The sequence below is a fragment of the Haliotis asinina genome, chromosome 5 (assembly GCF_037392515.1).
Source record: "Haliotis asinina isolate JCU_RB_2024 chromosome 5, JCU_Hal_asi_v2, whole genome shotgun sequence".
NCBI classification, from domain to species: domain Eukaryota; kingdom Metazoa; phylum Mollusca; class Gastropoda; order Lepetellida; family Haliotidae; genus Haliotis; species Haliotis asinina.
Window position 1 is genome coordinate 53,959,873 of NC_090284.1, and position 17,052 is coordinate 53,976,924.

The window sequence follows — 17,052 nt, forward strand, 5'->3', positions numbered from 1 at the left end:
AACTTTATTGATATTTCCTCAAACGTATTTTTATGACATGAAACGCTACACAAAGTAACGTCATGAGTGAGTGAGTATATTTTTGCAACGCTTTCAACAGTAATGGTGGGGGACATCAGAAATGGACGTCACACATTGCGCAGACGTTGGGAATTGAATTAGGGTCTTCAGACTCTGTGTGACGGGCGGACGCTTTAATTATAAGGCTATTCCACCATCCTCGAGCGTCACAAACACCTGTATGAACAATTATCTTACCTCACATGAATGTCGCTTTCTATTTGGCTAAGCGCTATTCTGTTATTTTCAATGTACCGCGCTTACAGGCGATGTATTAGATGTATTATTTTCAGTGTACACCGCTGGGAATTACGAACTCTTCTAGTGCTTCATGGTAGTACTTTTTTTTATCTCGAATAACATTGAATCACGCATCAAGATGTTTTGCGGTTGAAAATCGATGGAAGGGAGGTATCTCTAAATCTGTTTACTCTGTGTCGTCTGCAAAATGACGAATCGCCTGGCATTCAACAGAAGTGCTTCAAACAGTTCAAATTAATTAAGGTGTTCCGGAAGATTAAAACGTTGTTCACTGGTCCCTCGGGCTCCATGGGCTCATGGACCTCTCGTGACCAGTGAACAACTTATATTGTAATATAGGCCATAGACTTGAAGCATAGATAAAACAAATATATCCTTATCAGTACATAGACATGCTATATCTTCTACATCTGTTCCTTTCAAAGACACATAATGGTCCATCTGCCAATATACAAGTATCTGAGACAGAATGCTTTCATCGTAACAAGGCCTTTATATGTATTTGTTAGATGTGGTTTAGACTTGGCAATTAAAGTTAAGGTCTTAGAACAGCATTCAGAAGTGACACATATTAAGACAAGAATTTATGAAAGTCACTTTCTGTATTTTGAGGGAGACAATGTTTCAGAAAAATGAAGATGTTAACATCCACAAATTCCCACCTATAATTCAAGTTAAGTTCAAATCAATTTATTTGATATTAACTTACGTCTAGGCATTTAGAAATTACAAATTGAAGTTATTACTCGATAAACTATGTCCAATAAACACTTAAAGATACGTTACCCTCCAGCCTTTATGAATTACTTAAAGATATCAAAGATAGTCAGAATGCATTAGTTTCAAGAGAGTTTCTACACAGTTTCTAGTACCATATGATTCTATATGGTTTGGCTAAAAAATACAGCAGAATTTTCATCCCGCCTCATGCGAATAGATTTAAGTAGACTCATTCAGAATTCAGAAAGGAGGGTAACGTTTCTTTTGAGTTTCGGTGTATTTGAAAAGCATTATCGCCAAAGTATTACTTTGATTTTATAACTGGAGGATAATTGCTCAGTTTGCTCTGCATCAGTTATCCAGGACCTCCTTATTTTCCATCCAAACCTGTTTTTTAATTGCATTTTTTCAGACTTTTTTATCTTACATATTTTTCTATTATTCTTATATTATTTTTTATGTATTATTAATATTTTCTATTACCATACTTATTTTTTAACAATTAATACACTTATTATCCTTACTTTATTAACATTGTTAAGTAACACGTGTAATTGTAGACACTACCTTCAACTTTTTACAGCAATGAAATAAACCAGATGCGGGCTTCTGTTGTTCAAGAACTTGTACTTGTACTTCTTCAAGAAAACAAATATGAAATAGATTGCAAATAGCTTATGCTGATTCTCAAAGATCATCAGCGCGGACGACAGAGCATAGTGTCATGATCATTTCGTGCCATCTGCATGTAAAATCCCTGAAGAAAGAATTGACGAAAGTGCAAAACGCACAAAGAAACTGAAATTACACACATACATGTGTAGTCGGCTTGATGCAGAACCGTACATCAACATAGTAAACCTGAGAAACAAAATGAGATTCAACTTAATTTCTAACGTTTCCTATTGCGAAATATGATGCATATATATTTAAATACGCACTTTCGAAGAGAATCTCAAGGTGGACAGATAAATGAAGAGCGTCCGTTTGATCGAACCAGTACCATCATGGTTTTTTTTATTGTAGTGTTGGTTGTTTTGCTTAATTTTAACGTCCATAAGCAGCTCAATGTGCCATGAGTTAGATCTCTTATTTACAAGTATCAAATATGTTTCACTTACCACAGAAGTTGGCGACTGAACATAGGACCATAATTGAATTGAACAGTGTTCCCGGCTTTATCAGTTCAGCATGAAAACAGTTGCCGAAACGTACCGAATACCCATAAAAGTAGCGGAGAGTTCGTCAGCGTCATGATCCTTGGTCATGATGTCCACCATGCTGCCCTTCCTGGCCACTGTAGTCTCTCTGGCGGCCGTCAAGGCTCAAGTCAAACCATGCTGCCCTTCCTGGCCACTGTAGTCTCTCTGGCGGCCGTCAAGGCTCAAGTCAAACCATGCTGCCCTTCCTGGTCACTGTAGTCTCTCTGGCGGCCGTCAAGGCTCAAGTCAAACCATGCTGCCCTTCCTGGTCACTGTAGTCTCTCTGGCGGCCGTCAAGGCTCAAGTCAAACCATGCTGCCCTTCCTGGTCACTGTCGTCTCTCTGGCGGCCGTCAAGGCTCAAGTCAAACCATGCTGCCCTTCCTGGTCACTGTCGTCTCTCTGGCGGCCGTCAAGGCTCAAGTCAAACCATGCTGCCCTTCCTGGTCACTGTCGTCTCTCTGGCGGCCGTCAAGGCTCAAGTCAAACCATGCTGCCCTTCCTGGTCACTGTCGTCTCTCTGGCGGCCGTCAAGGCTCAAGTCAAACCATGCTGCCCTTCCTGGCCACTGTCGTCTCTCTGGCGGCCGTCAAGGCTCAAGTCAAACCATGCTGCCCTTCCTGGCCACTGTCGTCTCTCTGGCGGCCGTCAAGGCTCAAGTCAAACCATGCTGCCCTTCCTGGCCACTGTAGTCTCTCTGGCGGCCGTCAAGGCTCAAGTCAAACCATGCTGCCCTTCCTGGCCACTGTAGTCTCTCTGGCGGCCGTCAAGGCTCAAGTCAAACCATGCTGCCCTTCCTGGCCACTGTAGTCTCTCTGGCGGCCGTCAAGGCTCAAGTCAAACCATGCTGCCCTTCCTGGCCACTGTAGTCTCTCTGGCGGCCGTCAAGGCTCAAGTCAAACCATGCTGCCCTTCCTGGCCACTGTAGTCTCTCTGGCGGCCGTCAAGGCTCAAGTCAAACCATGCTGCCCTTCCTGGTCACTGTCGTCTCTCTGGTGGCCGTCAAGACTCAAGTCAAACCATGCTGCATTGCCGCTCAGTGGTCAGCCACGATGATGGACGTTGGCGCGCTGTCCCAAGGTAACAGTGTAAGGTTACTTCAACATCTGTATTTGTACCTTTAGGTTTGTGGTGTTAAACATAATACGAACGTACTCTTCTTTTGGATGAGATTTTGTCATTTCCAGTGATGAAGACACGTTCATTTGAAAATGAAACTTAGTGATGGGTGTCATCGGTGTGGCAGGATAACCACAGGTGTCTGCGAACACCGGGTGTTATAACTATGTGGCAGTGATTCATCAACAAATGTTTAATGACATGGTACTGTGGGCATTGTAGAATACTGTGTGCGTTTCGAAGATAGTCATTTATGATCAAGGAAAGCAAGTTGTTACAATTATTTATGATGGCAGCTTCATAACATGTTAGACAGATCAGCTCTCGTTTCAAGATGCGAGGTTATTGTGCATTTTATTTTAGCAGATCCTGTCAAACCTTCAGCCCCAAACAATGATCCATCTTGATCAATGATCTTTGGAAATTTATTCTGTTGATAATGCCAGACAAAACGATGATAATAGCAGGTAGCAGGTTTAATACACAAAGATCTATTGCCCTAAAGGTACTAAACTCATTTTTGTAACTTCTATGTCAAAATGTATCAGTCTCCTATACAAGAATATACGCAGTAATAGACGCAGTGTGTGTTGTATTTGGGATCGCACTTTCTCAGTTATGTACAGATTCTAGTGTTTTGGTGGTTGACTCCCTCTGCTATGTTGTCTGTTTCAGGTAATGGCTGACTTCTATTACGACTTCACCATCAGAGCCACTGCCGTCCAGTACTACCAACCCGGATCCCAAGTGAAGGCAAACAGGGTGGTCACAGGCAAACAGGTAGCACCATCCATTTGTACATCGGAAAATTGTCATTGGAGAGCAAACATAATTTTGTATTTCAGAAGCCGTAAAATAAAGATCACTCTCCAATTTCCATACCTCATGGACCCGTAGAACAAATGCTGAGTCGTCATCACCTACATTCTATGCCAGCTGTCTTTGTTCTTTTACTTTTTGGTTTTCGTGGATCATTGAGTCATTTACACGCGCGGTACAGTTCCTACCGTTGATTCGGGTATCATCAAGACCACAGCCAACGGCACCCTCGTATCCAGTTATCCGTTCGGCACCCTTGTATCCATTAACAGAATGGAACGGTCTACATGTCTTTCTTGACCCTATCCAAAAAGACCCAAACCAGAAAGCCAAACTGCTCTGATCAGTGCAGAAAATTTCGAATCAAGAAACCCTTTGAAGATCAATACTGGAATACACACCACCCCCATAAGAAAAGCCAGTGACTTCTCTACCAATCGATCCTACCTCAGAAATGTAACACATCCTTAATCAACTCTAAACAACGAATAAAGATGTTGCCTTAGGAACTCGTTGACTTTTGGATTAATCTTTTTCCTGAGCTCTCATTGAGATAAGATTCTGCCTGATAGCTGCATTTAACAGGACAGGAACCAATCTATGGAATCTATCTAGTGAAGCAGTCTGCGGAACTGAACAGTGACACCAATCTATGGAATTCAGGCTTTATGTGGCTTCTACTGTTCATAGCATGCACTATGTTTTAGGTAAATGTTTGTGGTAAATCCCGGTAAAAAGAGGAGGCAAGCCTCGGATATTTGTTACTTTATCAACTCGTGGTGATATATTTGAAATCAGTAGACACTTGGGTGAGATTCCATTTATCATCCAAAATCATTCTTCATTAATTGTCAATGAAGAATCTCTGAACAGAGCACTGGCATTAGATTTGCAGTGCAACGATGTCACATCATTGTGACGTCATCAAATTCATGACGTCATAGCATTGTCGGGGCATTGTGCAAAATCTACTGTCAAAGCCAAATCTCCTGTTGAACAGTTTTGGATGATAAATGTGAGTTTGACGTTGCAGGGGCTACGGTACACAATCAACACTGGCTCATGTACCAGGATGCCCACCACTGACCAGATGCTGCCAAACGGCGTCCCAAGTAAGTATTTACACCAAGGTCACTTGATAAAATGCAAGCTTATCTTTGCTCTCACTGTTATGAAATTCATATTTATCTGCTTTGAGGAACAGTCTTCAACTTCTGTTGTGTTACAGGATATTCGTAAAGAGTGTGCCAAGGCCACTCTATGTATTCGGCTAGTAGAGGTTGCGTGAGTCGATTTAATGCAAAGCTGCAGTATTTCATTAGAACTTAACATCGCAATCTAAATACGTAACATTAGGGATAGGTCCCCTAAGGTCTGATAGTTAATATTGAAATAAGAGCATGATATATTTTTAGAAAAATGTGGTGTGACATTGTGTCTTTAATATCCTGAATGAAATATATATTACATGAGTAATTGTTAAATATCTGGACGGAAATCTGCTCCTTCTAATCCTAGGAAACACGTCGTACAGCGTGCTCTGTCGTACAACGAGCTCTGACAAACGGAAATCTGGAAATCTTGGAAATCTCAAAACGAGGCTCTGCCGCTAGAAAAGTTTGGCAGTCTCATTAACCTATTCAGACACTGACCTACTTTTCAGCCGATCCCAATTTTATCGAGTGAAAATGTAAATTGACACCACAAACAAACTGGTTAAACTGAATTCCAATTCCCTGTTTCATGAGAAAATGGTACATGTATTTACAAATGAATTGTAATTTTTAACTTTAATAACACCATATTTCCTAACTTAATGTCGAGGTTCAGGCAGCATAACTATGGAATCACAGACTTTCCCTGGTTGGTGAGATCGTAAAATGATTCACAATGCATCTGGCTCACTGGTTAAACCTGTTATGTGTTTTGGTTTTTGCGCTTATTCAGCGTAGTTCTGTAACGAAAAATGAGGTTGATGTAATCAGAGACCATATAATCTATTATATGGTCTCTGATGTAATATTAGTTCCGTCAGAGATCGCCAAAGGCGGAGCCTCGTTTAGAGATTTCCACGATTTCCAGGTTCCGTTTGTCAGAGCTCGGTGTACGATAGAGCACGCTGTACGACGTGTTTACTAGGATTAGAAGGAGCTCAGTGTTGCAATTTACAACTGCGTAGACGTATCAAATCGTACTGATTAACATTTATGCATCCAGTTAAATGACAGTCTAAAATTCTAAACTGGGTATCGCACTTAGGTGCGCAAGGAACACAGGAAACGAGACGGTTCTGTAATCAATGATTTGAGATGTCTACATCACTTATTGTCACTAACACTTAAAGTTATTGTGGCAGCGACGATTGCCCTTCAATCGGGCTTTGAAGCATTTATACCTGTTTGTTGACACTTACTGTGTCAAGAGCAACCACACCTCACAAACCACTGTCCCCCAGATACTGATGAAATGAAATATCAAAAATGAAATGGCTGAAGCATATTGATTGTTGTCACATAAAAAGACGCGAAATGGCTGACGCTTTTAGTCATTTCACGAAACGACTGATTTCACAATCTGACTGTAACATGTACAGAGTATGACAAGTATCTCCTCTCACACAGGCGAGAATGCATACCTCGGATCCAGCTATCTCGGCACTGAGACAGGCGGGCTGAAAACTGATACTTGGCGCTTTCAGCTAGGAGCCCTAAACTTTACTGTCAGCTATGCCAACCCAGGATGCATCCCAGCATTCCAGGGGAAAGTCGATACAGTACCGTTAAGTGAGTACAGACTGTGTTACTTACTATGCATTTGTTTCACATATCCTAGCTTACAAGTAATAAGTATAACTAGAATTCAATTATGTTTATAATGACAAAACTATAAGAGGGTTAATTATCCATACTGGTACAGGATATCGTGAGTTGTTGTTGTTGTTGTTGATGATGATGATGATGATGATGATGATGATGATTTTAAGGGGGATCACCCATTTCGTGGGGAGGAAGGGAGGGGGGCATCAATTTTGTTCACATACACTACGATGGTGTCGGCCATTTTATACCGATTAAATATTTAAGATATCTGCTTAAAATAATGCTCTTCCATAAACATCACCATTCCCTCTCCCCCTACCCAACATCCACCCTCCACACCCACCACCCTCCAGCCATAAATTATGACGACCCCCGAATCAGGCCCCCCTAGGTAATTGAAGGAATTACAGCAAATTTGAAGGAATTGCATCTCAAATGTAAACAAACGCAGCCCACTCGCGAAACAATTGCAGCGATATCGGTAGTTTAGCGGTAATAACAGAAACACATCGGCCCTATCGGAAGCAATGTCGGTAATACTGGAAACACGCTCGGCCATCTTCGGAGATTTTTCGGTCGCGAGCGGAAACTCACGCAGCAAAACATGGCGTCGTTGGAAGAAACACCCGTCTCGGTGAGTTGTGTTTTTAGTTCCTACTATTACATTTTTATACTTATCCATCTTTGACCACCCGTGTTGAATGCGTTTAGGTATGAGGTGTTGTCGGGACAATAGCTTATGTTTTTAGGAAAAGATTGTCACTGCAGAACAGTGTCACAAGTCATGACCCTGGAGATTGTTTACATCTGAACATCGAAGTCGTGCCGATGATTACGAACATCATGAACGTGCGCCATGAAGACGTTTATGAGCCATAATTTTTCTTTCTATGAAGTGCAATTGACAAATTTCAACACATTTTACAAAAGAATGATGTTATATCTAGCGCACGTGTAAGGTAAATGTAGTTTTATATGTGTAATGGGTTTAGTGCAATGAAACAACTGAATCAGTTTTCGTTGAGTTGGAGTCAAATGAAACGTCAAAAACAGCGAAAAGCAGGGATGCTGAAACACAACTGCACCATATGTCGGATTCAAACGCCCAAATAGCCAAGTGTATATGGAAGACAAACTTTCTATGCAGCTTGTGACAATTTACCATTTAGGTGAAAGAAGCAGCACGTGCACAGACGCCTAGAAAGTTAGTTATTCTTCTTCATCCTCTCTCGCACACCTGTCTTTCCCTTTCTCTGCTCTCCTCCCTCGTAACAAACAATGAACTGTGTCGATATTCTCAAGATAGGTTCTTAAACAAGTTTGGGGTTTTTTAGGAAAAAAATTCTGCAAAAACCACAATATTTGTTGATCATGATCAGCGTTTCATTGAGTATGTTATGTTTCCTACTTTACGAGTGAGACTGCAGTTTATCGGTCAGCGTCTCCCTGACAGATTACAGAAGATACAGCTTTCCTTCAGGCCAATAGCCCTAATCTGATGACTCCTGTAGGGAGACTCCTATTCTCCATTTCCTATTCTAGAGAGTCGGGCTCCCACTCTTTAGTTGTTTGGCACTGGCCATGGGGTTGCGTCTTGAAAGACAACTAAGGACTCGGCCCGCATTGTCATTAGATTTCCTCTGGCCTTGGATGATACTTCACGATCTTTGTGTGTCGCGAATGTTTCCTCTTTTAGTGATTATAGTAATTATTTTGTAAATGTTAAAAAATGAATCTGACAACAACGTGGATAGCATAGATATGTAGACTTTATTTCCTCCTGAATTCAAAATTACAATGGTACAGTTCAAATGGTTACGGCAGATTTAATGTACAGCTGACAGGGATATTACACAAATACATGTTTGCATTTGTAAATAAAATGACCAGCCAGGATCATTATTTTGCACCAGATATCAAAATCAGTGTCAGCAGTACATTCTGGAAAGCCACCAAACAGAAATGTATTCACTATGCCATCATCGTTTGCCCACAACTTGACTAAGCAATTGGCAGGAGGAGGGTACGCTAAAAGCAGATGGATCGGTGATGCCTGCTTTGTGGTTATTGAAGTAGAACGCTGTCTCCACTGTGGCTGAAACACAACGATAAATGTGGTAATACAAACTTATTTAAGCCAGCTTAATTTTAAACTTAAAGCATTGGTACTTGAAGTTGTACATGTTCCACTGTTTGCATCCATATATCTTAGCAGCGAGTTGAGTACCAGACGCGCACTTAGCCATGTATAGATCCTTGGGGGACTCCGTGTGTTGTCACGTTCATAGATGAAACAAATGCGACAGTCTCCGATGCCATGGTAACAAACAGTGTACTCACGTGACTTTGCTGTGTCGACAATCCCCTGAAAGGTTAGGACACAACCAGGATTTGCGAAGCTCACTGTTACGTTCTGAGATCCAAGGGGAAAGAACCAATTGTCAGATTTCAGTCCGAGTAAATCGGCACCGATATAGCTGGATCCAAGTTCTGTCCTCTCCCCTAAGAAAAGGTGGGAGGTATCGTCAAGAATATATTCATTCGGCCACTGAATGACTACCTTTAACAGGAAGGTATCACAAACTACAAAATGTGTTCAAGAATTGTAAATGTACATTGTGAGTTCTAACTTGCCATGTTGTTCTACCCTCAAGTTGCCATTCATATTTTCTTTTTTAAACTATCAATGCAACTACAATAGGGCAAAGTAGAAGTAGTTTATAGGTGAAACATGAGGTTAAAATGGAAATTTATTTTTAAAAGCGGGTGAGTGAATATGTATTTACGCTGCTTTTAGTAATATTCCAGCAATAGCACGGCAGGAAACACCAGAAACTGGCTTAACAATCGTACCAATGTGGAGAATCGAACCCGGATCGGGCGAACGCTTTAACACTAGCCTACCCCACCGCCCGATTTCAACAAAGACACGCAGATTTTAAAAAAGACATATTTACCACTGAAATTGACGTAGCTATATGTTAGCAGTGTTCAGTTCTGAGTGCGCCTTGAGGTAAGATGGAATGGTGTTTAACGCCGTGCTTAAGAGTATGTCGCTCATAGGACGACGTGCATGTGTGACTACTAGCCCAGACTTAAGCTTGTTTTCATAGTGCTAGCTCGCTCAGATACCATGCTGCTGTTAAGCATGAATAACCCATACAGATACATCATGCTGACACTAAGCGCCGTACCCAAGGGACCATGCAGGGAGCAACAAGTACCATATATTGACGTCTTTTGGTATGATGCGGTCGGGGATCGAACCCGCGACCTTCAACATGAGAGACTAATAACAACTATTTGAAAGACTATTAGTTTGTGGTCTGTATCACAAACATAGGACAGTAATCACAAAGACGTATGCACATACCCACGATGGCATTTGGCAGCAACTTTTCAGTGATGGCAACCTTGGTGCACGTGCCATCAGCTTCGATGTTGTAGCGTACTTTCTTCAAAGTGAAAATAATATTTATATGATTTATCTCACAAACCTTAAAATAATACACTAGACTGCACCTTGAAAGAGTGGGTATGGCTTTACGCCACATTTAGCAATATTCCAGCAACATCAAGGTTGAGGACCCTAGAAATTAGCCCTCACACGTTGTGTCCATGTGGGGAATTGAAACCGGGTCTTTGGCTTGACGAGCTAAAGCTTTTACCATTAGCTGACCCCATCACCCCCTGGATTACCAGAACTGCGATCAAGGGGGTGAATCCTACTTCAAGAACCATAGGTTCCTCGGTGAATCAAACCTCAAAAACAAACTCAGGTTCCACGGTGAATCGAACCATAGGTACCTGTCGGTGATTGAACCGTAGATACCACTGTGAGTCATACGTCAAGACCCACAGGTACCGTAGCCAATCATGCCTAAAGAACCATAGGTTCCTTGTCGAATGTTATCTCTGGATCCATAGGTATTTATCTTACCTCACACATAAATGTCGTTTTCCGATTGGCTAAGCGCGTTTCGGTTATTTTTAATGTACCCGACTTACAAGCGAGGTATGTTGCAATATATCCCACTGCCAATGGCAACTCATTCTTTACTTGTGGAAGTACTTCTTTATCTCGAATAACATAGAATCACGCATGATGCACGGAAAGTACCGATTTTTTGCGAATGCACATGGATGAAAAGGAGGTAACTCTAAATCTGGTTTTCTTGTGTCGTCTACAAAATCTAGCGATGGCTACGAAAAGATGTGCCGCGCATTCCAATAGATAAATTTTTGACAAAACGTTCGAATGTAGTCCCTGTGAATATTAAGAAGGGGAATTACACCGTGACACTTTACTGAGACAATACCTGCGAGAAAAACAGCAAGATGCAGATACGAATCGTTTGATTCACACAGGTTGGCTGAAGTGTACCATCCGATACCCATTCAAACAGTTCAAAATCAACATTAACGAGGGGCATGTGTTGATGTACCCTCGATGTTTGTTTATGTTCCCTGAGCCCGAACGGCGAGGGTTGGTGTGCTCACGATGTTCCCCGGAGGGCGAGGGGAACATAAACAGACATCGAGGGTACATCAAACCATGTCCCTTCGTGACCAGTGAGCAACCTATAATGTATCGCTTCGAATCACGCCTAAAGAAACATACATTCCTATGTTGTGAGAGTGTATTTTCTGTAAATTGTATCCTAAGATGCTTCGGTGAAAGATCAAAGGCGCCGACAATACTTTGTCAGACGATAATGTGCACTTTTTGCATTACGTCATAATGTGTTGACGTCGCTGCGCCATTCCAGTCTAGAGAAGTTAAAATAGTTCAGGGCGAAAGTGTGCTTTATTATACTATGCATGGTGGTAGAACGAACTGTTTCTTAACTCTAAGATGCTTCGGTGAAAGATCAGCGGCGCCGACAATACTTTATCAGACGATAATGTGAACTTTTTGCATTACGTCACAATGTGTTGACGTCGCTTCGCCATTCGGAATCGAACTTTTTTGCATTACGTCACAATGTAACCGACGTCACGATGGATGTCAGTTGCCATCGTACAGCCTCCCACAGTAAACTGCTTCGTCGCATCCCTTTTCTTGGTTTGCAGTTGCATCACACAGCTAACATCACCGGTGGCAACATTATGTTTATGTTTTCCGAAGGATAAAATGCCTCATAGTTCGACTCAAAACTTTACAGAGACACGGTCATGTCTGCGATGTTTACATTCCCACAATGCAATCGTGGAATGTCGCATGACTAGTCAGCTTCAGCTGAATGTGCTGAAATGAGACGATCATTTTGCCTTTTATGGTTTAAGAGAATCACAGATGTAACTAAAATGATCTAGAGAAGATATTTAACCCGAACATAAACCTTCACCAAACTGTTCATCATTTGTTTTTCTAGTAACCTGTGTCTTAAGGTAGGGGGTTGACACGTCAAAAAAAAACAGCGTGTCAGTTAGCCCTGTTCGAGGAAGCCCTATATTTAGGTCACAGACACCGTCGTTTGTTTTCTGCCATAGGTTAATCGAAATTAGGCTTAGAATTATTAAATACGGCATCTTAGAAAAGAATTACAGTTCGTTCTACAAACATGCATGTATAGTGTAATAAAGCACACTAAACTGTTATATCCTTAAAGCACTCGTATGCATGCGTCCTCGTGTTTTAAGTATAATAGTTCAGGGCGAAAGTGTGCGTTATTACACTATACATGGTGGTTGAACGAACTGTATTTCTTTATTATTAATTAAGTAAAATTTTTGGGTCACATCCTTTAGTGTTTGAAGTGATAGTTATTATGGGTCACATATCGTATCATAAATGTTCACCGATACTAGCATTTTATCGGCAGGCCTTGAAGGTGGTTCTCTAGAGTTACCTCCCTTTGAAAAAGGCAAACACGAGGCAGACCGAGAGAATTCTACGTTGATGGCGATGGTCGTATGTGCTCGAACTTTCAGGAAATGTTAACTATGTATATATAAAGCCTGGTTGTCGTGTTGTCGGACACGGAAATACACACAGATACTGGAGTATATATATCTTCCTGACTCCGTCAAAGCTTGATCTTCATAACCGCTGCCTGACCGCTCGCTGTGTTACATTCTGCATAACTGTTTCTCACTCTCACATTAAAACTTCGGTGAGTTGACAATATTTGTGACTCATTACTTTAGATTCGACTCAGCTGTATTGTACATGAAACCTCTATTGTCAAACTTTGTATTTTGCTTTGTATTTTGCTTTTGTTTTGCTCAATATAAAGTATCATTGAAAATTCCAAACTTCTATTTTACAGGTTCTAGGGGATTTCTTACACCTTTTGCCACGGCAATTTTTAACGGTAACACCTATCTGTGAAGCACCGCCCAAATAAACTGGAGTCAAGATCTATGGGTACCATGGCGAATCACTCCTCAAGATTCATACGTACCTTGGCTAATCATGCATGCCTCAAGAACCATAGGTACCGATGCGAATAACACCTCAAGATCCATAGGTACCGATGCGAATAACACCTCAAGATCCATAGGTACCGATGCGAATAACACCTCAAGATCCATAGGTACCGATGCGAATAACACCTCAAGATCCATAGGTACCGATGCGAATAACACCTCAAGATCCATAGGTACATTGGCGAATCCTACCTCAAGATCCATAGGTACATTGGCGAATCCTACCTCAAGATCCATAGATACCTAAAGAATCACAAGTACTAGGGCGAATCATATATCAAGACCCCTAGGTACCAAACTGATAAGGCGACAAGACTCTTGGTGTGTTCGTCAACCAGCTGGGGGATATAGGAAAAGTGTAGGGGAAATGGGATTCAAAAGCTTTCAAAATGACCATGCTGTTCTATACTATTGATGTACACTATTACATGAACTTCTCTGTGACATGTTCCCAATATACAACCAAAAATGTTGCTACCTGGAAATAATATGTGACCACTCTACGCGCCTTTACTTGGGACTCGGACTGATAGTACTGGATGGCAGTGGTTCCCTTCATGAAGTCGTAGTAGAAGTCAGCCATTACCTGATATGTAAAGCATAGGGGGAATCATTGTACATGTCATATAACGAGTACTGATTTCAAATTGATATTTTCCAGATTGTCTACGGCCACCGTTTGAAAATAATGTCAAAGAATTCCAACATCTGTGACTTAACAGTGTCTAAATCCACTGGATATTATCTATAACCAGTTTGGGAACTGGTTTTTATGTAATATCAATCATATTGACTTCGTGTAAAGCAATGTGAATGTTCCTGCCCTTACGCCAAACATTTGCAAACAACACTTAACAGTCATAGGGATAATATTCGTTCGGCCTGAAATTACCAGTTGTACCTCCTGAAACACAAATACAGGGTGTGATCGTTCTGTAAACAGTTACAGAATTGTATGCTTATATTGTAGAGAAGATACTAATATAAAACTGGGTTCACAAACCCAGATACTTCCAGCATACAAACAACTTTTAGAAAGCATAAAGTCTCTCTTGCAACGTCCCCCGATTTAGTGAAAGATTTGATGAGAAACAAGACTGATTCTGCTTGATAAGGAAATTATCCACTAAGTATTTTGCCTGAACTATCAGTGGCGCGACAGTGGTGGTAAAAATTTATAAATATCTATTCATAAAGAACATATGCACATATCAAGGCCTCTTGACCCTTAACGCTGTTAGAATAGCATAGATGTGTAATACTATACAATCAGCATTCATAAATTATCAAAGAATATTATATGACATGTATTTTGGTACATGGTATTTGGTACAACACACGGTACCCTATCTAACTACACTAAAACCTGAAAAGGGTGGCAAACACTGACTTGAAATGCCGCCACTTACTCACCCCCTCACTCACTCACTTACTCAATCACTCACTCGCTATATCACTCGCAAAAGGAAATCTAATTAACAATCGCCAGGCTCACTGCAGATTTACGATGACAGCATGGAGCACATATATTCGTGTCGATGTTTTTGGAAATATACATTTAGGGATGACGCCGTAGATTAGAATAAGTTATATGTTACAAACACCCACTACACCTACAATGCGACTGTGCAAAACTTACCCCATATCCCTGGGAGGGTGCTCGAACATCGAACATAGTAGCTGACCATTTATTGTCCATTGTGCAAGATATGCGCTGGCCTTTGACGGCCGCCAGACAGGATAAAGTGACCACGAGTAGCAGCATGGCTGGAATCAAGCATAGGACGTAATGGCGGAGACGAAGTGACCGCTAGGTTTGTAGTCATAGGGTACGTGTCTAGGATTGTTTTCATAATGTCAGTGATGACATCGGGAACGGCGTTCTATTCACTAACAATGAAACGATTCCGTTTTAGTGTCAAATAAATTTGAAACCGAACGAATGACATCACCCTGCCAACCGGCTAAGTTGTATATATGCAAGTTACGAAATATAACCGATCCATTCTGGTATTTCTTAAATAATGACAAATATTACATCACAGCACTGGTTTGGTTGAACGGAACCTATTCCTTTTATCTTTTCAACAGGTGTTTTCAAAGTAACTTTCTGTCAAAGCTGCACAAGATAAAAGTATTAATTCTACAAGAATGTGTCTGAGGTCAAGAAGACTTAACCTAACAATGAAAATGAAACAATGATCCGAAGATTGCCGATTCAACGCACAACCGGCATTGTAATGTCTTGAATATTCTGACATGCTTCAGATCTGTCTTTTTCATTAAGTGTACTTCTTCTTGAAACCCTTTTTTGCTTTTTGGGTTGGGGCAACTTTATCTCAAGTGTATTGACATACGTCTGCTATGTACAGCTCGTCTTACCTTTACACGTCCCTCTCTCTCTCTCTCTTTCTCTCTCTCTCTCTCTCTGCGTGTGTGTGTGTGTGTGTGTGTGTGTGTGTGTGTGTGTTTCAGAAGCGTTCAGAATAGCATCATTTTACCCACAACTTTCGTCTGAATCTACAGGTTTTCGTTTACGAGGACAATGCTCATATTGCTGTTATCTGATTGTCTTATTTAGGTGACGTGTCTGATTTTGACCTATCATGATCCTTTTGGTGACTGAGGCAAATAAGCGTCACTAGAAACCATTTTTATTCAATAATATCGCTTCTTACATCTGGGAAAACACTCTTGGCAATGGTTCAGTGATATTGTTGATGTTCAGAGCCTTCGCAAGACACCCACCATCAAACGAATCACCTCACATGTTATTCATACGAAGCTTCAAAAACGGAGGTATTTCACGTTACCGAGTGGAATGTTACTGATGTCGGGAAATACACGACCATACATATTTTTTCAGAAAACGTTTTATCACAATTTTTCGATTACGTAACAATGAAAATATACAAGTAAAACAGGAGATATCATGACATGTTACAAATGGAAAAAAATTGCCTTAGTTGCTTTCTTCGTAGTTTATCTGGACATATAAAATCGTAAGATTGCATTTTCATTAAAAAGTAACTTATTTAAGCTGTAGGTGTATTACTTAAATAGTATGATAAAAAAGTAACTTTCATATTTATAAACGGTAGGATTAGACCTTTCAAATGATGTGTGATATGTAGTAGTAATAATGATTTACGAGCTGATATTTTCCTTGATAAACATAGGCTTCGTCTATGACCTCAGAGTCTCTGGTAACTCAGTTTCATGTCGGCATATATATGCCTCTGGTTGATGTGGCAGTGGCTCTGTTAGTGAAGTCGTAGTAGACGCCAGCCTTTACCTGAATCAGAAAACATGGGAGCGTTGATTTACTCCCATAATCGAAGCATGAGAAGCAGTTCTTTCCAATGTGAATATTTCCAGTAAAAGGCCGCCAAACGCTTTCCAGTCAGTCTGACTGATTGACGGAGGATTTTTCATTAAATGAATGTAGTGCCCACAGGATATGACATGTTGACCTAGCCGCAAGCTAGTTTGTGTTATGTGTTATGAAACTGAAATGATGGGATTCAAACAAAACATTTACCCCTTTCATACAAATGAACATAAATATTTCGCACGGATTTGTTGAATCACTGTCAAGTAATCATGCCACCAGGTGGCCAC

The 17,052-nt window shown here is 40.9% G+C and overlaps 3 protein-coding genes across 3 annotated transcripts in view; 1 reads left to right on the top strand and 2 right to left on the bottom strand.

Annotated features, from left to right (window-relative positions):
- LOC137284830 (caspase-7-like) overlaps nt 1-17,052 on the bottom strand; it is a 654,824-nt gene that overhangs the window by 586,119 nt on the left and 51,653 nt on the right. The gene's annotated exons all lie outside the window — the stretch shown is intronic.
- LOC137283912 (uncharacterized) lies at nt 3,205-8,564 on the top strand. The gene is made up of 5 exons (XM_067815587.1): nt 3,205-3,330; nt 4,037-4,141; nt 5,214-5,292; nt 6,802-6,963; nt 8,542-8,564. The coding sequence occupies exons 1-5, from the start codon at nt 3,205-3,207 to the stop codon at nt 8,562-8,564; spliced, it is 495 nt and encodes a 164-aa protein (XP_067671688.1).
- LOC137284657 (uncharacterized) lies at nt 8,747-15,230 on the bottom strand. The gene is made up of 5 exons (XM_067816555.1): nt 15,071-15,230; nt 13,910-14,017; nt 10,373-10,454; nt 9,340-9,501; nt 8,747-9,094 (listed from the first exon to the last, which is right to left on the bottom strand). Exons 1-5 carry the CDS (start codon nt 15,194-15,196, stop codon nt 8,979-8,981), a joined length of 594 nt encoding a protein of 197 aa, XP_067672656.1. The 5' UTR covers nt 15,197-15,230; the 3' UTR covers nt 8,747-8,978.